Source organism: Chiloscyllium plagiosum, chromosome 32, assembly GCF_004010195.1.
Source record: "Chiloscyllium plagiosum isolate BGI_BamShark_2017 chromosome 32, ASM401019v2, whole genome shotgun sequence".
Lineage (NCBI taxonomy): Eukaryota > Metazoa > Chordata > Chondrichthyes > Orectolobiformes > Hemiscylliidae > Chiloscyllium > Chiloscyllium plagiosum.
The window spans coordinates 17,083,554-17,104,781 of NC_057741.1; the positions used below are offsets into that span (position 1 = coordinate 17,083,554).

General features: G+C 41.7%; 1 protein-coding gene across 4 annotated transcripts in view; it reads right to left on the reverse strand.

Annotated features, from left to right (window-relative positions):
• The window catches only part of maml3 (mastermind-like transcriptional coactivator 3), a 524,196-nt gene that overhangs the window by 264,845 nt on the left and 238,123 nt on the right, over window positions 1-21,228 (reverse strand). The window contains exon 1 of one of the 4 annotated variants that reach the window (XM_043674112.1): window positions 14,377-14,895. The exons of the other annotated variants lie outside the window; for them this stretch is intronic. Coding sequence (XP_043530047.1) covers window positions 14,377-14,484 — 108 coding nt within the window. The 5' untranslated portion in view covers window positions 14,485-14,895. Of the gene's footprint in view, window positions 1-14,376; window positions 14,896-21,228 lie in introns of those variants that run through there. 4 annotated transcript variants of the gene reach the window in all.

Below are 21,228 nucleotides of genomic sequence, written 5' to 3' on the forward strand. Positions count from 1 at the left end.
GCTTGCTGTGTTCTCCCAGCCTCCTGCCTGTCCTGCTGTGTTCCCCAGCCTCCTGCCTGTCCCTCCTGACGCTGCCTGGCTTGCTGTGTTCCCCCAGCCTCCTGCCTGTCCCTCCTGATGCTGCCTGGCTTGCTGTGTCCCCCAGCCTCCTGCCTGTCTACCGCAGGTTAAGTGTGTTTGGCTGCCACTTCAATGAGCATCTATTTAGTGCATGTTATTTTAAAGTACCATGTCCAAACTAAGGGATGCTGTGCAAGAGAAGTTTAACTTGGAGCTCAGCTGCATGTCCTGGTCAGCCTGGGTTGTTTAAGTATGGGAACCAGTTGGGAAATGGGGGAAGATGAGAGTGTAAATGCACAGAACATTTCATCATAGTGGAGTTAGTTTTAAAATACCACACTACCTCAGCCCCCATCCCCCACACTTCCTGCCTCTCACTGTCACACTCTTGTACAGTTAAAATTGGGGATTTAATTACCTCACAACGTTATACTAGACATAAGGATCTAGCCATCATTCAAAAACAGTACTATTGACTAAATTTTAAATCAATAAACTGGTTAATATGAGAGAGTTGGTGGAAGTTCTCAAACTCTGTTGTCAATTAGAATTACTTTAACTGACAGATTATGATTATTTTACTTCTTGCAGTCTAGCAGCCCAGTGACACAGGGAAACAGCGAGTTGGTTCATGCCTCAAGAAAGAATTTGCAAAAGACAACACCTCAAGGTACATGTCACAATTGGGGGCGCTGACATTAAGTGGCTATATCACTGGCAATTTTCAAACAGCTAACTTCGAGAGGCTAGCTTCAGCTAGAACAGACAAAACAAATCAACCACCGAGCCTCTCACTGTATCTAAGTCATTCTGATTACAGAAGCAGAACATGGCCAAGGTCTACTCGCTTACATTCAAAACATCTTTCTTTCCAGTTTTTAAAAATGAAACTTGGAAAGGGATGCGTTCGGATAATTTTAAACAATTAATAAAGCAGCAGATGCAAACATCATATCTATTTTAATCACATTCATTCAGGGCCATTTCCAAGTTATAGCAAAGATTGGTCAGGCAGTAGTTACTGCCATCGCCTGGAATCTGTGTGGGGTTTGGAAGGAATACTCCAGCAATTTTCTCATGCTCTTCACAGAGGTCATTCTGATTGTAGATGAAATAACTCCAAAGGAGACCAGCAACCTGTCACCAAGTCACCCTTTATTTACACATGCACTGTACTCGACACTGGTCTGGCTTCCTCACAGACAGCTCTCAGAGTGAACAGAACCTCTGAAACCCCTGTTTATATCTGTCAGCCAGGACTCCCCCGATTGGACCAGATTAACAGCCCCAATCAGGGAATTCACATTCTACGAGGTCCACCTGACTGACCTCATTACAATCACGACAGTACACACGGAGAACTTGATGACATTTTATTGACCAAGTTGAAGAAGCCGAGAGAAAACAAAGACTAAGCTAAGAGCCTGATTTCAAAGTAATACGGCTCCTTTATAGACTTCAGCACATCAAGGAATGGCAATGGGATGGGACAAGATATATCTGGAAAGGCTCTAGCAGGGAGTGATATAGAAATATAAACAAAGAGAGTGACAGAACAATTGAGAAAGAATAACCCAGGTACAAAGCAATTGGGTGGGGAGGGGGGGGAGAGAGAGAGAGAGCAAGGTGAAGCAGGCATTGAGACACAGGCAGAGTGAGAGACACAGCAGTTGTCATGAGCTCCTTAACACAGTAAATGCAAGGCTGCAGGATTGCTCTGCGGGCCCCTTAGTGATTGATTTCAGTAATGACAGGGCTTTGTGACTTTTCAGTAGCAAGTAATAGCTGGATGAATAGGGAGAGGAAGGCCCTTGCTGCGCAAATGAATTACTAATGAATCTGCCGCTCTTTAAAGGACAATGCTTTTCTGGTTTGTCCCTTTTTAATTTCTCCACCACAATGTGTCATCAGAATGTGGAAAGTGCTCACTGCCAAGCACCATTTATTGGTTAGTAGTCCGGTTCAGATATAATGTTCTGTGAATGGCTTTGGATTAAATGTAACATTCTTCCTCGGGCGATTTATATGATTGAGAATTTTAACGCTTAAGATGCTGCCAACTGGTTATCATTAATCCTTTGGAATTGCTCAGCAAGTTGAAATAAAAGAGGGATGTCACCTCAGTGGCTGAGTTAGCGTGCAAATGTCTTATATAAGAGCCAGATCGTCCCAAGTTCAGTGAATCAGTGAATTACAGTAACACAAAAGACATTCTAACCAGTTGCCAGCCTAAGAAAACAGAAAGAGAGCACTGGTTCCAGCTCCTGATTGTTTCCCACTGATGCTTGCTGGGAGGAATGCGCGCACAATGGTAAGTTAGGACTAGTCAGGCTGGTCCTTCCCTTGAGACTACCCTCCCCCTGTCAACATTCACCACCCAGGATCAAAGAATCCACCAAATGTAGAGTGGAATCCAGACCATGTTGACAATTCAATGAAGTCATGTTGCCACTCTGATGTGAGGTTAATCTAGGCCCCTGAAGATCTTTTGATGCCTTGACCAGCTAAACAGAAATAATTATTAAGGGTCAATGAATGTCTTGCTGTTGGTGGAACATTCAGTGGGTGTGCAATTTGCTTGCATAGCCGAGGCTACACTTCAGAACGATTAAACTGATGTGAATGAACATCATTCGCTCACATAAAAGGAGGATAAAAGTAGATGAGGGAAATTGGGGGACAAACATTATAAATAGCAACCATGAACTAGTTTTAAAAAAGTCATCTTTAAGTCATTTCAATACCTCTTAGAAATAGTTCCTTTTCCCCAATTTTCCCTCCTCAAAAGGACAATTTGTCTTTAGTAACTTTCACAATTTCAGGATGCCTGAAAACACCAATTAAATACTTCTGAATAACAATCATGGTTGAAATAAAGGGAACTTTGTTACCAATATATGCACAGCTAGATAGGAACAATACAGCACAGAAGGGGACATTCAGCCCATTTTTTCCATGCTGCCCCAATGATCCCATCTTCCTGCATATTGCCCATAGCCTTGCAGCACTTAAGGTGCAGCTCCAATATTTTTTGAAAGGCTTTAGGGTCTTTGCCTCGACCACCAACTCATGCAGCAAATTCCAGACACCCGCCTCCCTCTGATGTCAATGTGATAAGTAGTGTTGGCTGACAGATAAATATTAGTCTGGACACTGAGGATAACTAGCCTGTTCTCCTATAGAGGGACAAGGGACCATTTACGTCCACCTAAGAGGACAGGGAGAGAATCTGAGTTTGCATCTCATTCAAGTTGTGCTGTTCTGCTTCGACAATAGCAACAGCCAACTCAAGTGGCCACTCTTCATGTTTGAGTCCACCCAGTTAGTTCCAACAGGCTATTACAACATGGAAATCATTAAGCCCAAACCTTATTTTGTCCTTTTCCCTTGGATTCCTAGTATGGATCAACAGGCCATTGGATGAAGAACAGCAATGAGTTTGCTAAAAACGGAATGGCTGACCCTACGTGTACACGAAATGTTAGCTAGCTCAACATAAACTCAGGATTTAGAGGAGGAATTCGGAGGAAGACTTACACTGGACTTGAAACGTTAACTCTGTTCCTCTCTCCATGATGCGGAGTTTCTCCAGTATTGTGTTTATTGAGGATTTAACTCTGGATCATGTTAGTCCAAGATCAGGGTGAGGGAGCAGATCACCTTTACAAAGCAGTGGTCTGGGTTGGTGATTTCCTGACCAACTAGTTCCTGGTCAGCTCTCCCCTTCAATAGGAGCACCCAACTGGGAATCTATTTTAAAATTCTGGTATGTGAGAGAAGACAAAGACTTTCATTCCTTTAGCATCTTTCATGACATCAGGATATCTAAATCTACAGCCAAATAAAATGCATATCAGTGGAAGAAGTCAACTTTGTGTTGTTTGAATCACAGCACAAAATTTGTGTGCAGGAATTCCCATAAGCTTCAATTAAATAATTTATCAGAGAATCCATTTTGAGGTGTTGGTTGAAGGACAATGATTGGCCAAGTCACAAAGATGAACTTTACTCTGTTTCTTCAAAACAGTGACAGGGTAAGAGTTTGACTTCTTATGGAAGAAGACTTCATCTCCGATAGTGGAGGTGAAGAGTCCCTTCAGAGCTACACTGAGATGTCAGCTTAGAATAAATGCTCAATTTTCTGGAGGAGGACTCATACATATAAGCATTGAACTCAAAGGTGGGTAGGCTACTACTAAGTCATAGGTGACTTCTGAAAATCAAAACCATAAAGATGCCTTGTAAAGGAAATAACTAATTTAATGAAATAAAAAGTGTTAGTGAATAGGAATTAATTGTAATAAAATGTACTCTAAGTAGCATCTGAATACATGCCAAAAAGCTAAAGGAAAACATAATATAGAAATGTCAAAAACTTTGAAGGTCTTACAGATGAAAGGTAAACAATGTAATAGAAGTCAGATCAGGTGAGGACCAGCTAAACTTCATGTATTCATAAGGATACAGTATAAGCAAAGTGATAAGATGTGTTTTTGTGGACATATAATGGACAATGAACACCTGTTTGAAGTGGCTTACAGAGCCACTCTAAGTCTTAAACGACAACACCCACACACACAAGAACAGGGAGATAGATATAAAACGGCCAAGTTTCCCTCTCACTCCCTTTTGAAGGTTGAGACAATGATACTCTGAAGAAATTATACTGGACTGTAAGTACAATCTTCTTTACATCTTATTTGTTTGAATACAATAGTTGTGTTATAACATTCTTTAACTGACTATATAACTACCGTTCATAATGATGGGAAAACAGCGTTGAACATTTACTTTTTTTATAGTAGTCACCTCTGTACAACTGAGGTAATTGGTTTTAACCATTATGCATTTCAGCTTACAAAATTCATTCCTATTACACAATTTAGAATGGACTCTTACAATGATTATTCATGGACAATTATAAAAGGTGGGAGCTTTACATTTAACTCCTCACAAACCACATCTAGGTAACAATATCCTAAAGTTAATTTGGATTGCAAACTTAAAAACTTGTTTCTACTGTAGCATATCCATAGGTATATTCTATCTAGAGATGCTGAGATAATTTTATTGGTTTGAAACCACTGTGGTAGGGATGATGTGGAAAAGGAGAGAGGACATTTCATTCAAGTACCCAGCAGGTAAGGACCAAGCTGATTTCTAGCTGGTAAAGCCGACTGAGTTCAATTATTGATCTGAAATTCCTCTTAGTTTGAGATTTTAAACAGACAGTAAGTTTGATTGGACTGGTTTATCATGCTGTGGGATATAGACAGTAAAGCCTTTAACAGGTTAAAATCAGACAATTGCTGCATGAGCATTACTAAATTTTGTTTAAAAATGAAATTTGGGCAATGTTGGTCAAACGTTTATTGTGCATCACTAGTTAGCCTATGAATGTAACAGTGTATATGGAAATGACACTTCCATAATGGTGTTCAGTAGGAAGGGGAATGTAGCAATCAAGAAGGAACAGTGATATGCATCTAAGTTGGAATGGTGTGAGACTGCTGCAGAATCCAAAGTTAAACCTGGGTTCAATCCCAGCCTCGGATGACTGTGTGGAGTTTGCACATTCTCCCTGTGTCTGCGTGGGTTTCCTCCGGGTGCTCCGGTTTCCTCCCACAGTCCAAAGATGTGCAGGTCAGGCGAATTGGCCATGCTAAATTGCCCGTAGCGTTGTGCATTAGTCAGAAGGAAATAGGTCTGGGTGGATTACTCTTCGGAAGGTCGGTGTGGACTTGTTGGGCCAAAGGGCCTGTTTCCATACTGTAGGGAATCTAATCAATCTAATGCTGTTTCTAGAACATTGCTTCTATTGTTCTTTTTAATAGTAACCACTTTGTTTTTTCCTTTGTTGTTTCTTTATCACCTTTCATAGTCACTTTTCTTTTTATAAGTTCTGTTTCTCTTTATTTTGGATATTTTTCTTTGCAGTCTCCGACATGGCTGGATTTGGTGAGTAAGAGGCCACTATTTAGGCATGGCTCACTCACAACATGCAGCAGTAGTGAAAGGCCTCTATTAAAACTATACAGTCTACAATTAACTTCCATCACTACCATAAATGCGCATTGTATTCATGCGGTCTCATAAAAATACCAGAAAAATCAAAAGAACCAGTGAGAACATTGGAATGATAAACACATTCCTTCTTAGGCTTAGCATCCAGCTTTGGCCTACAGACTTGAGGTGCTGCAAAGCAATGTTTGTTTTGTGGCCACTTTTGGGCTCAGGCTCAATACTCAAACCAAAATGCCAAACCAGCTCACTAGGAGTGATCAGCTGGTACTGGTCACGCTATCGGTCGGGCAGCTTGCCTGAGAGAAGACATTCCAATTGGGCCATGTGCCTTAACAGTAAGAGGCCTCAGCTGAGCCTCAGAGTGGCAGGCTGGAGTGGGTTGGGAGACTTGAGAATAGCAGGGAAAGAGGTTATGCTGCAGCCATTATAGGATGGTTCCATTCAACTGCTGTAATAGGCCGGCCAAGGATACTCGAGCCTGGAGGGACCTCGGCCAGCCCTGCCCAACACCTTCTCACAAGAATTTCTTTGTGGGGTCCTTCAATGAGTGTCAGACCACTAGTTTACACATATGACCTACCCAACAACACAGTTTCAGCAACACATTACAATTTTATTTTCGGAAAAGCTCTTTAATCACCTGAAGCTGAAGGGCGAACAGTAGAATTACAATTATGGTCCTGGCCTCATCACCCAGAAGCTGAGTGAACGATCCTGTAGTCAGAGGTTCAAATCCCACCACAACGACTGAAAAAGTTAAATTCAATTATTTAAATAAATCTCAAATTAAAAATCCGACCTAACAGTGACCATTAAACTGCCAGATTGTTTTTAAAAGTCCTTCTGGTTTGACTACTGTTTATTTAGGGAGGAAAATGTGCTGCTTTTAACCATTTGAATGTGACCCCAGATCCACAGAGATGTGGTTTACCCTCAAACTGCCCTCGAAATTGCAGAGCAAGCCCTCAGCTGAACTCAAGGAGATGGCTCACCATCACCATCTCAAGGGCAATGAGAGGCCAGCCTTACCAGCAACACCCAAATTCTGCGAATGAATAAGATGAATTCACTGTAACACTGGAAAGTAGTGAATGCCTCCATTAGGAAGAGAATCATACAGCGCAGAAACTGACCCTTTGGCCCACCGTGTCTATTAACACCACCAAACTCCACTAATCCCATGTACCTGCACTTGGTCCATAGCCTACTCTGCCCTGCTATTTTAAGTGCTCATCCAGATGCTTCTTAAATGTTGCAAGAGCACCTTCCTTCACCACCCTGTCAGGCAGCATGTTCAGTATTTCTACCATCCTCCAGGTAAAAAAAAGTTTTCCTCAGATCTCTAAACCAATGGCTCCTCACCTTAAACTTATGCCCTCTGGTCTTACATAGGTCTGCCAAGGGGAAGAGATTTTCACAATCCACGTTGTTTCTGCCTCCTATAATTCTGTATACCTCAAACTAATCCCCTCAGCTTCCTCTGAACCAAGGAAAACAATCTCAGCCAATTCAGTCTCTCCTCATAACTGAGACTATCCATCCCAGTCAACATCCTGGTGAATTTCCTCTGCACCCTCTCCAGCGTAATGACATCTTTGTGATATTGTGGTGACCAAAACTGCATACAGAATTCAATCTGTGGCTTACTATTTTATAAAGTTGTAACAAGATTTTCTTGCTCCTATATTCTACCCTGTCTAATGAAGGCAAGCACCTGGTATGAATTCTTCACCATCCGGTCTACCTGTCCTGACACCTTCAGGGATTTATGGACATGTACAGCAAAGTCCCTTTGTTCTTCAGTACTCCCTAGGGACCTTCTTTTTGGATATTATTAGACCTCCCAAATGCATCACCTTGCACTTAGCGAGATTAAATTCCATCTGCCCAATTTACCAGCTGATCAATATCAACTTCCAAGTGTCTGAGACCAACATTCTGAATACCAACATGACCAATTTTCGTGTCATCTGCAAACTTACTAATTGTACCTTCTACATTCAGATCTAAGTTGTTAATGTATACAACAAACAGCAGGGTTCCAAGCGCAGATCCCCGTGGTACACCACAGGTCACAGGCTTCTAATTACACAAACAACCCTTCACTAACACCTGGATTCCATGGGTTCAAACATTTAAGACCTGCCTTCCACGTGGGACCTTGTCAAAGACCTTATTGAGGTCGATGTAAATCATGTCAACTGCACTACCCTTATCAATATATTTAGTCACCTTTCCAAAAAAAAACTCAATTAAATTAGTTTTTAATTGAGGATCCTCTTCAAACAAAGCTGTGCTGACTATCCCTGATTAATCCCCACCTTTCTCAGTGTTGATTATCCTGATTTTTTCAGAATCTTTTTCCCCATAACTTCCCTGCCAGTCACATCAGACTAACTGCTCTGTAATTACCTGGCCTATCCATGCTCCCTTCTTAAAGAAAGGAGCCACATTAGCTATTCTCCAATCATCTGGCACTTAACCTTTGGCCAGCAAAGAATTAAATATTTCCATCAGGACCCCAGCAGCTCTGCTCCCATAGCAGCCTGGGGCACATCTCATCTGATCCTTGGGATTTTAACTACATCATGCCAGTTAAAATGTCCAATGCTTCCTCCTTATTAATCTTAACATGTCCAAGAACCTCACCATCCCAAGTAAAATCCCCAGCTGCAATGTCTTTCTTCTCTGTAAATACAAGTGAGAAGTGTACATTTAAAACCCCACCCACGTTCCTTTGGTCTCAAACAGGTCTCACTCTTCCCCTGGTAATCATCTTACACATAATATACTTGGGGTTATCTTTGATCTGCCAAAGATGTTTCGTAGCTCCTTTTTCCAATCTGAATTTCTTTTTTAAGCAACTCTCTGTACTTCTGACGGGCTTCCCATGTCTGAAGGTGTTATCACTGACATATGCTTCCTTCTATTTCTTTATCAAATTCTTGATATCCCTGAACATCCAGTGTTTCCTGCTGCCCTTGCCCATCAACAATTAGAGGTACACAATTAGCTAAGATGCTAAACACAATGAGCAGCTGATCTTTACAGAACAGCAATGTTTCAGGTTTAACTTTTATCTATATTGCATCTGCTGAAAGATAGTAAATGGGAAGGGGTGTAAGAGAGCAGATAGAAAGCACCAAGACTGCTCTGTGACCCTGCCTCTGACTGCTATCCAATGATTCATGCCCAAAATGTTCTGAGTGGCACAGGAGGAACCTGGTGACAATTGGAAGCCCTCTCCCTCTTTGTTGCATACTCTGCCAACTTCATCAATTAAAGATGATACACAGAACCTAGAAGTAAAGAAATGGGATTAAAAATGCAAATGACCAATGCGGAGGGAGAAACAATACTAAACTAAAACTCTATTGAGATAAGGCAATGCTAAATAGCTGTAACACCAGTTGCCAAGCTCCAAATGTTAAATCCTTTAAAATGGCCCTGCCCCTTACTGAAGGAGCATAAAATACAATAAAGGGAACTAAACTACATAAATAAAAGATTAGCCTTTTGTATTTCCTGAAGTGCAGTGAAACCTTCCGGCAAAGCCTGGATCTCTGTAAAGTGATTTGTTAATATTATTCATAATGTACTGATTTACCATAAATCAGCATGAAAATTAACATTACTGATTTGGCCTCTTTTCCATCTGCAGTGTTCAGTACACTTAACAACTTGTACCAAGATAAACGGCATTGATTCACTGTGATGCACAATCAGCGCCAGCAACAACTGGGGAATAGTACCAAAGGGAATTTTAAATGTGTATTGAGACAAAATGGGCAGATTTGGAATATTCCCTTGTTTTGAGGATTTGTTAGATTTTGAAAAATATATACGCTTTAAAGGGAACCAAAACAAATTGTCATGTTTGTTTACACATTTGGTTTTGACATAAATATGACACCATTTTGCTCACGTCTGTACATCGTCTCCTTCCTTCATAGCTGGTCTGGAAGCTGAAATGTAATAAAACATGAAGCTTGGGTTTGAAATTTATATGCCTCAGGAAAACAAAATCAATACTTGAATGTCAAGCATCTGAGCTTCTTGGTGGTCGATTTGAGGATTGGTTGAGGGAAGTGCAGGTAATCTCCTGCGGCCTAACAAAGGTGTTTCTGCTCCTGCAATACACAACTTCTTCGTGTTCTCTCGTTCGCCAGAATTTTAACTTCCGCTGCAGGCAGATGCAATACAGACTAGATGGGATATTGGTTATTTTACCGGATAATAATCCAGGGACCTGGTTAGGAGGCTGCACGGTGGCTCAGTAGTTCGCACTGCTACCTCAGAGTGCCAGGGACCCAGGTTTGACTCCAGCCTCGGGCAACTGTCTGTGTGGAGTTTGCACATTCTCCCCAAGTCTGCATGGGTTTCCTCCAGGTGCTCCAGTTTCCCCCTGACAGTCCAAAGATGTGCAGGTCAGGCGGATTGGTGATGCTAAATTGCCCGTAGTGTTAGGCGCATTGGTCAGAGGGAAATGGGTCTGGATGGGTTACTCTTCGGAGGGTTGGTGTGGACTGGTTGGGTCAAAGGGCCTGTTTCCACACTGCAGGGAATCTAATCAAATCTAATCTAATCTATTTTATTAGATAGTAATCCAGTGACCTGGACCAAATACCTAGAGAACGTAAAGAAAAAAGCAAGGCAATTTGGGAATTTGGATTCATTTTTTTCTTTAATGTTAAAACAAAAAGAGCTGGTATCAGTAAAACAAAGTATAATTTTTAAAATGACATTTAAAATCAGTGATTTATAGTACAACAAAAGGTGGACATTCAGTCTATCAAATCCATTTCAATACCCTACAGTTTCACTGTAACCCTGCCACAAATTTATTGCCTTCAAGTGCAAGTCCAATTCCTTTCTAATTCATCAATGGCATCCACATGTAGGAATTAGGGAAGGAAGTCTCCTGAATTTACCTGCTTTGACCTACACGCGTCTCAAGTCTCTTGCTCAATTGGTCAATACTCTCATTGCAATTCAATGAAGGCACCTCACACCTCTGAATCATAGACTGTAATCTCAACTGCCATTCCAGAGATCCAAAGACATCTACATAATCCAGTCTGGCACTCCACTGCAATTTGCACTGTTAAATGCCAAACCTTTCAGCTAAAGAATTAAACCATGACCCTGATTGCTCTATAAGATGGCTAGGGATGATCCAGTGGCACTACTTTGAAGAACAGTAGAGATATTATCCCTCATATCTGGGACATTATTTATCCCTCAACCTTCATCACTTCAACAGATCATCTGATCACGATTGCATTGCTGTTTGTGGGAGAATGCAAGATGAAAACTCGCTGTCATGATACATATCTTATAACAGTGCCTACACAAGCAAGCCCAAAGAATTTTTTTCTTTTATTTCAGGCTTACATATACCCAATGATTGATTATAACTGGACTGTGCTCAGCCTGGTGAGTTTTATATGGATCAATATATTTTTTACATTTCCGAGATGACTCAGTTTATGTGACAGCTGACCAGCTGCTTCAAGAAATCAAACTTCACTCGAGATGCGAAAAGGAAAGCAAAAGCAAGAAGGTGTAATGGGCTTATGTCTGTAATGACAGCCAAAACCCACTTGTAACCGGACACAGTGGAGACGATGTTATGAACAGTTGCAAGTTAAATTTTAAGGACTGGGATGGCAACAACATTTAAACTATACAATGTCAAAGTTCAGCTTTGGAGATGGTTGTGGGAGACAATGGTGGAACTTCTCAAGAAGAACATTGCCTAGAGTGCTGGCTGGGTTTGTACAGTGGAGTGACAAGACCGAGGAAACTGAATCATTGAAGAGAAAATTATTTTCCTCAGGCCTTGCAATATTTTTTTGCAGGGATCTCAGGTTTTTAAAATGGGCCTTAATAGATCCAGTCGACAAGTGGAGAAGTGAGAATACGTAGGAGTGAAACGATATGGGACTGGGATATCATAGCAATTACAGAGCTATGGCTAAGGGATGGGCAGGACTGGCAGCTTAATGTTCCAGGATACAAATGCTACAGGAACGATAGAAAGGGAGGCAAGAGAGATGGGGGGGTTGGCATTTTTGATAAGGACTAGCATTACAGCTGTGCTGAGGGAGGATATTCCTGGAAATACATCCAGGGACGTTATTTGGGTGGAACTGAGAAATAAGAAAGGGATGATCACCTTCTTGGGATTGTATTATAGAGATCTCAGCTATCTGTTAGAATAATAGGGTAGTTATGGTAGGGGATTTTATCTTTCCAAACATCAACTGGGACTGCCATAGTGTTAAAGGTTTAGACGGAGAGGAATTTGTTAAGTGCGTACAAGACAATTTTCTGATTCAATCTGTGGATGTACCTACTAGAGAAGATGCAAAACTTGACCTACTCTTGGGAAATAAGGCAGGGCAGGTGACTGAGGTGTCAGTGGGGGAGCACATTGGGGCCAGCGACCATAATTCTATTTGTTTTAAAATAATGTTGGAAAAGGATACATCAGATCTAAAAACTGAAATTCCAAATTGGAGAAAGGCTAATTTTGACGGTATTAGGCAAGAACTTTCGAAAGCTGATTGGGGGCAGATGTTCGCAGGTAAAGGGATGGCTGGAAAATGGGAAGCCTTCAGAAATGAGATAACAAGAATCCAGAGTATTGAGTACAGGAGTTGGGAGGTCATGTTGCGGCTGTACAGGACATTGGTTAGGCCGCTGTTGCAACACTGCGTGCAATTCTGGTCCCCTACCTACCGGAAGGATGTTGTGAAACTTGAAAGGATTCAGAAAAGATTTACAAGGATGTTGCCAAGGTTGGAGGATTTGAGCTATAGGGAGAGGCTGAACAGGCTGGGACTGTTTTCCCTGGAGTGTCTGAGGTTGAGGGGTAACCTTATAGAGGTTTACAAAATTATGAGGGGCATGGATTGGGTAAATAGGCAAAGTCTTTTCCCTAGGATCAGGGGGTCCAGAACTAGAGGGCATAGGTTTAGGGTGAGAGGGGAAAGATATAAAAGAGACCTAAGGGTCAATCTTTTCACACAGAGTGGTACGGGTATGGAATGAACTGCCAGAGGATGTGGTGGAGGCTGGTACAATTGCAACATTTAAGAGGCATTTGGATGGGTATATGAATAGGAAGGGTTTAGAGGGATATGGGCTGGGTGCTGGCAGGTGGGACTAGATTGAGTTGGGATGTCTGGTTGATATGGATGGGTTGGAATGAAGGGTCTGTTTCCATGCTGTACATCTCTATGACTCTATAAAAGCAATAAATTCCAGAGAGTCTTAGGAGAATGAACGTTCTGTTACTCCACTCCTTGATGATGTTTCCTCGACCATCGAGTGAGCTCCAAGAGCAGGGCAACGGAATCGGATCGAATTTGCAGATCTTGGAAGAGGAAATGGGTCTTTGTGACCTGGTGCAGGTCACATGTGTAAAACATGTGTAAGTGAGACCGGGAGGGTGCATGTTTGGAGGAAGTGGAGTCTCCCATGTTGATGAATTGATACTGGATACTATGAATATTTGGAGATGATTGTCTTTGCAAAATGAAAAGGTATTACAGCGACCTTTACCGATTGGTCTGGGTTCTTCTGAAGAGGGAGAGCGCAATCATCCAATATTGTTCAATTGTAATTTATAGGCTATAACATGGGTACAGTTGCACCAGTTTTGCCATATAACCAAATTATATTTGAAAGTGCATTATATACACATTACAAACAAGTATAATTCATGTTTATATTTACTTAACAATAACTATCATTCGACAATCAAGGCAGCAGTGTAGCACTCACAAGAATAAAAGAAAATCAATTGTGCACCTAACCATTTTACTAACGGGTGCACAAAGTACACATGTATACATAGTGTCTACAATGCTCATTCGCATAATCATTGAAAGGTTAATTGTTGCTCAATTCTTTACTTCAATTAAGCTTGTTGATGTGTTATGGCAAGTAGGTCAGGAAGTTGGACCTACTGTCCCAGTGGGAGAGACATTACCACTCCACCACAAGGCGTTTTATAAACCATTGCACCTGGTATTCCCACACAGCCTCCGACCTGTGGACTAACCAGACCGAAGTACTGGCAGCTTTAAAGATTGGATGAGATTGGATGTTTTCAGATTAGCATGGCCAGAGCCACTCCATTTTTATATACTAATCAGAAATGCAATTAGCCACATCTGGATTCCATGTCATACTTTTCCTGAGCTTTTTAATTCAAAACTTAAGCAGTTGTGAAGAGAGCAGATATTTTAAAATGAACTGGAATGCAAAATATTAAAAACTTACTATTTTTATGAGGAGAATTCCCCTGAATCCCATGCACATCCCCTCAGGCAAGGCAGACATTGGGTGGACCCAACTCTGTCGTATAAGTGGAAGCAAAACCACTATCATTTAAAAATTGAAGATAGAACATTGAGCAGTACAGCACAGTACAGTCTCTTCAGCCCACGATGTTGTGCCAGCCTTTTACCCTACTCTAAGATCAGACTAACCTGCATACCCTTCATTGTACTAACTTCCATGTGCCTATCCAAGAATCGCTTAAATGTCCCTAATGTATCTGACTCCACTATGACTGCCGGCAGTGCGTTCCACTCACCCACCACTCCGAGTAAAGAACATACCTCTTGACGTCTCGCCTAAACTTTCCTCCAATCGCCTTAAAATTATGCCCGCTTGCGATAGACATTTCTGCCATGGGAAAAGGTTTCTGGTTATTCACTCTCGCTATGCCTCTCAATATCTTGTATACCTCTGACAAGTCACCTCTCATCCTTCTTTGTTCCAATGAGAAAAGCCCTCGCTCCCTCAGTCTTTCTTCATAAGAACATGCTCTCCAGTCCAGGCAGCATCCTGGTAAATCTCCCCTGCTCTCTCTAAAGCTTCCACATCCTTCCAAAAATGAGGCGACCAGAACTGAACACAATAATCTAACTATGGTCTAACCAGGACTCCAAAGAGCTGCAGCATTACCTCATGGCTCTTAAACTCAATCCCCCTGCTAGTGAAAGCCAACACACTGTGCGCCTTCTTAACAATCCTATCAACTTAGGTGGCAACTTTGTCTATGGACATGGAACCCAAGATCCCTCTGTTCCTCCACACTGCCAAGAATCCTGCCTTTAATCATGTTTTCTGCATTCAAATTCAACCTTCCAAAATGAATAACTTCACACTTTTCCAGGTTAAACTCCACCTGCCACTTCTCAGCTCAGTTCTACATCCTGTCAATGTCCTGTTGCAATCTACAACAGCCCTCCACACTATTCACCAGTCCACCAAACTTTGTGTCATCGACAAACTTACTAACCCACCCTTCCACTTCATCATCCAACTCATTTATAAAAATCACAAAGAGCAGAGGTCCCAGGACAGATCCCGGCAGAACACCACTGGTCACCAAGCTCCAGGCTTAATATTTTCCATCTACCACCACCCTCTGTCTTCTATGGGCCAGCAAATTCTGTATCCAGACAGCCAGAATTCCCTGTATCCCATGCCTCCTTCCTTTCTGAATGAGCCTACCATTGGGAACCTTATCAAGCATCTTGCCAAAATCTATGTACACCACATCCACTGCTCTACCTTAACCTCAAAGAGTCAATAAGGTTTGTGAGGCATGACCTGCCCCTCACAAAGCCATGCTGACTATCTCTAATCAAACTATGGTTTTCCAGGTAATCATAAATCCTGTCTCTCAGAATCCTCTCCAATACTTTGCCCACCAATGACATAACACTGACTGGTCTGTAATTCCCAGGATTATCTCTATTCCCTTTCTTGATCAAGGGAATAACATTTGATAGCCTCCAATCATCTGGCACTACTCCAATGGACAGTGAAGATACAAAGATCATTGCCAAAGGCACAGCAATCTCTTCCCTCGTTTCTTGTAGTAACCTTGGGTATATCCCATCTGGCCCGGGAATTTATCTATCCTTATGTTTTTCAAGATTTTCAGCACATCCTCCTTCCTAACATCAACATGTTCCAGCATATTAGTCTGTTTCATGCTGTCCTCAGAAATGTCAAGGTCCCTCTCAGTAGTGAACACTGAAGCAATGTATTCATTAAGTACCTCCACAACTTCCTCCAACTCCAGGCACAAGTTCCCTCCACCATCCCTGATTGGTCCTACCCTCTCTCTGGCCATCCTCTTGTTCCTCACATAAATGTAGAACACATTAGAGTTCTCCCTTAATCCCACCCACTAATTACTTCCTATAATAGACTATTTCAAATTATACTCTTAAATACAGCCAATATAACCAAAGAAGCACTGCAACTAATTCTGTAGTTAGACTAGGGATCTATATTTGAATGTTTCACACTCCTCTTACTTATATGCATGTTTAAGCCACAACTGGTCAATACATTTGGACATGAAGAACAGTGCAGATTTCCATCTTTCAGGTGAGGCATTAGACTAAGGTCCCAGCTACCCTCTCAGGAGGAAGTATTTCCTAAGTGTTGAAGAGGATCAGACAGGTTTCTCTGGTGCGCTGATCAATATTAGATTATTAGAATTAGAATTGCCACAGCGTGAAAACACGCCCTTCGGCCCAACAAGTCCACACTGAGCCTCCAAAGAGTAACCCACCCAGACCCATTCCTTTACTGCTCAGCATTTACCCTGACTAATGCGCCTAGCCTACACATCCCTGAAGACTATGGGCAATTTAGCATGGCCAAATTAGCTAACCTGCACATCTTTGACAGGTTTGGAAACTCACGCAGACATGGGGAGAATGTGCAAACTCCACATAGACAGTTGCCCAGGTCCCTGGCGCTGCGAGGCAGCAGTGCTAACCACTGAGCCACCATGTCGCCCAAAGCCTTATGTCTCAATTAACATCAGTAAAAAAAAACACAGGTCAGCAGACTAACAAACCCAAAGGCCATGTGTACATTTAAAAGGTATAATCAAGAGAGGGAATCTACAGTAGCTATTGTGTAAATGTGTTCTCTTCAGTACTGTAACTGTGGCTCGAAAAGTGCATTTGGTTTTTCGTGAAGCTGTTTAACCCTTTACTTGATCTCACCAGATATCCCTCACAAAATGGATTTAATTTTGTCAGTAACCTGCTAAAGATGAAATGCAACTTTTTAAATTGCCTGCACAGAAAGATTTTCTTAGTGGTCATTTGCAAAACATCAACAATATTCACCACTTCTTCTTTCGCTATTGTCAGCTTAGTTGGAACGCATTCCAATGAGTAGTTATGCTCCAAAGCAATGTCAGTCCAAGTTTAGAATTAGCCCTAGTTAGAATAATAAAAATAAGCCTATACTAATAGTCCATAATACTTCAGTTCAAACATCATCGTGGCAGTTTGAGAACTTCAATTCAGCAAGCAAAGACAAAATAAATAAATAAATCAGTAAAAGTGGCCACAGAGCTGTCATATTGTGTTAAAAACCCAGCCTGCTGCACATACAAGACCTGTGACTCCAGTTCCAGTTTCACATTAATATGGTGAATTCTTCCCTGGCTCCAGTATCAAACCAGTAAAGGGTATATCAGAGAAACTTCAAAAAAAGGCTTTGGCGTACGCCAAAGTCATGGTAGGTGTTACCTGAAAAGAAATTCTTTCTTGAAAGACATAATCAACCCTTGCTCAAACTGCATCAGACTTCTACTTAGACTTAGACTCATCAGACTCAAACTTCTACTTAGCTATGCCACTGTTTCAAAAGAAGAAACTTGACTGAGTAAAAAATATTTCAAAAGTTTTGCAAGACTTTTCCAAACATTCCCCTGGTCATCCAGTGAATAATTTTGCTGGTAAAGCAGAGATTTGTAGAATAAAAATTGTGTATTAAAATCCTTAGTCTCTTTTATGTCAACATATTCTAAGTCAGATCTGAGGGCCACTGTATCATCACTGGCCTCATACATGAAGTGTTCCTTGGGGTGAGGAAGAGGTCCTTTTGCCACTGGAGTTGTACTGCAGTATAAATCATCACATTTAGGGGAGGAAGCTGTGGTGGGGATTGGACGGGAGAACAGTTGTGAACCATGACGTTTTAAAATCAAGTGATATAGTGGTGCATATATAGTGCTTTTAAGAAAATCATTAATTTCTCAGACATTGATTACCTATTATATTGATATGCTATAAATGCAGTATACACAATCTATAGAATGTGTGCAGCAGCTCAGCAGAGTTACTTCAACAAAACCTTCCTGCAACCCCTACCACTATTGAGAAGGACAAGGGCATCAGAGGAACATCATTACCTCTAATTTACACTAACTGTACATTATAGGTGAAGCCAGTGCAGAGTCCAGGCCTCAGCGTAGACTCCAGGCCTCGAGAGCATTGGAAGTGAAGCCAGTGTAGACTCCCAGAATTCTTGGCCTCAAGAGCCTCCAGGCGAAGCCCAGAGCAGTCTGGAGGGTAGCTGCCGCTGTGGACTGGCTGGAGGGACTGTTCTTCTGAAACTTTACATTTCTTTATCCTTCTAATTCATTCCAATCATTTTGTACTTTTGCACCTAAGATGGCGCAAAGGTCTGTAATGCTAGACCTTTTATTCCTTTATTTTTCTCACATTTTCCAAAGAAATTGTACTTAAGAATCTGTACCTAGGTACCATTGTACCTGAGATGGTACCATAAGTGGCAACTTGTAAACTTTTCGCTGTACTCATGTGAGTACGTGACAATAAAAATAATTCGCATTTTAATTCTATAGTGAGTTAGACATATGTTGCCATATTTTAATTTTTGCTGTGTCAACATCTAGGAATTTCTTCACCTGTATAATTGAGACAGCAGTAGCTCCACATGGGATTCAAGGAGAAGAGCCTCTTATTTCCACAGATCCCGTCCATACTACCTAGAAGGAAAGTCTGCACTCACTTCAGTCATTTTTGACTTTTATAAAGCTAGCACATGGTCTGACAATTTGCACTGCCGCATTACAGTCCTCAATAGAATAACCCATTCTCATTATCATTGAGTGGGGCTAGGAGTGGGATGTTGGCAATTACTGAGTTTGGCTTTCTGAAAGAGTCAAAGGGAGAACAAAAAGAGATAAGGGTTAGAATGTGGCCACCCTGCCCTGTACCACTGACTGTGTCAAGGGTGGCTGGTTCTCTGACTGGGAGATACCACTAGCAAGCACCTGGGTTCATAAGGAAGCATATATAGAGTGCCCGCTTTGTGGGCACAAAGGAAGTTGATGGCTCAGGTGTGGAGAGACTAACAAAGAAATAGTGCCGTCCATTAGATGAAATTAGATATATCTCAAATACACCCTACAGTCAAGAGGTTGCAGCAGTTTCTTTCATATACACACCCTGCGTTTCAAGATATCTGCCAAGATCTCAGATCAATACCATCACTGCGGTTGATGGCAAGTTCGGTGGGAATGTGCCAAAGGATTTTCAAGCATGTTATTTGTATTGTACTGAACTCTGTACATTTTCATGCTTTCCCTAGCTCTTAAATGAACTCCACTGGATTATGTCATTGCAGGCTGTAGCAACAGGCACAATTAAAATGTTAATGTAAGTGATTTACAGAGTGAATTAGCACTAGAATAGCAAAGTTCATCAAAAGTCAATGCTTCAAATTACAACAAAGCAGCCACAGTCCAGAAACCAAAGGCCTTTTTCAGAATAGTTGTCATGCTCCTTACTCATGTGTCCTCGATGCTACGTTGGCAATATGTATGTCTCCTTATAATATCTGGTCATGGAGTAGGAGCAATGCAAAACAAAGAAAAAGATGAGGATGATAACAGCCTCACTTATAGAGCATCCAATTTCCAACGTGAAGCAGAGAAGATGCGTTTATTTTGTTTTGAATCAGGTTCTGGGAACCCGCTGCCTGTGTCACATTCAATAGCCTGTTGTCTCTGAGCCACTACCAGGAGTCTGTCGCCTGCCAGTCACTCACAGGAGATTACTCTGCAGGATCCGACTTCTGTGAGCCCACTGCCTGTGAGCTCCTCCTGAGGTCCCAACGTCCATCATCCCAATATCCGTGATCCCACTGTATGTGACTCTCTTCCAAGAGCCCACTGCCTGAGCAGCCCTCCTACAAAAGCCACAATCTTTGAGCTGCTCCAGGGAGCATGCAGTGTACAAATTGCTCTGGGTAGCCTTCTGTCTATGAATTGTTCTAAACTTCGCCTGAGAGTTCTGCTGTTTGTGACTTGCCTTTGGCATTCCCAGCACAGATTACATTCATACTCCAGCAATGAAGGCAACACCTCGGCAGCAACTGACTCCCACTGCCTCAAACACTTCCATCTCCACGACTGAAGAATCTCCACATCTGGATCTATGCTGCAAAGGTGTGCAGATTCCTTCCCATTTCTGATAGTAGGCTTCCACATTCTTCAGATTAAACAGCCTTCAGATTAAAATGGCCAAAATTAGAGAGATTAAACAGCCTCTCTAATTTAATGATATGGGGGTGCTGGTGTTGGACTGGGGTGGACAAAGTCAAAAATCAGGCTCCACAGGGTTATAGTCCAACAGGTGTATTTGAAGCCGCAAGCCTTTGGAGCCTCCGCTGCCTGAGGAAGGAGTAGTATATACCCAGCAGGTGCACAAATGGGGCAGTCAATCTCCATGATAGAACAATAAGTGGATAAACCAGCCTCGAGAGTTACCAAAACAGAACAGGCAACAACATATCAGCAGCACACCATACATTCATCCAATTTTCTTTCCCATTGAGCTGAACGTGTTAAAAGGGTTACTTATTTTCTACTTCCCGCATTATCCTACTTTAAACATGCATTACCCCTCTTCACTATTGGCAATGTTAACAGAATCAGTTCTCAACCACAGTTCAGAACATCTGCAGCTCGGGTGTTAGCAACCTCCCAGCTGAATCTGCAGGTTAAATTTTCATTCCAGGACTTGAGCTAAAAACATTTTCAAAGTAGACACTCAAGTGCAGCACTAAGGGGTTGTCACACTATCTATGATGTTTTCTTTCAGATGAGATATTAAACTGAGGCTCTCTCAGACATAAAAGTTCCAATGGTAGTATTTTGAAGAGTACTGAGGATGTCATTCCAGTATTCTTATTTCTCAATTTACATCAGAAAAATCAGGCTATCTAGCCATTGTTGTGTTTTGTCTCACAGTCAGTTTGTCAGTATCCCATTAAGGG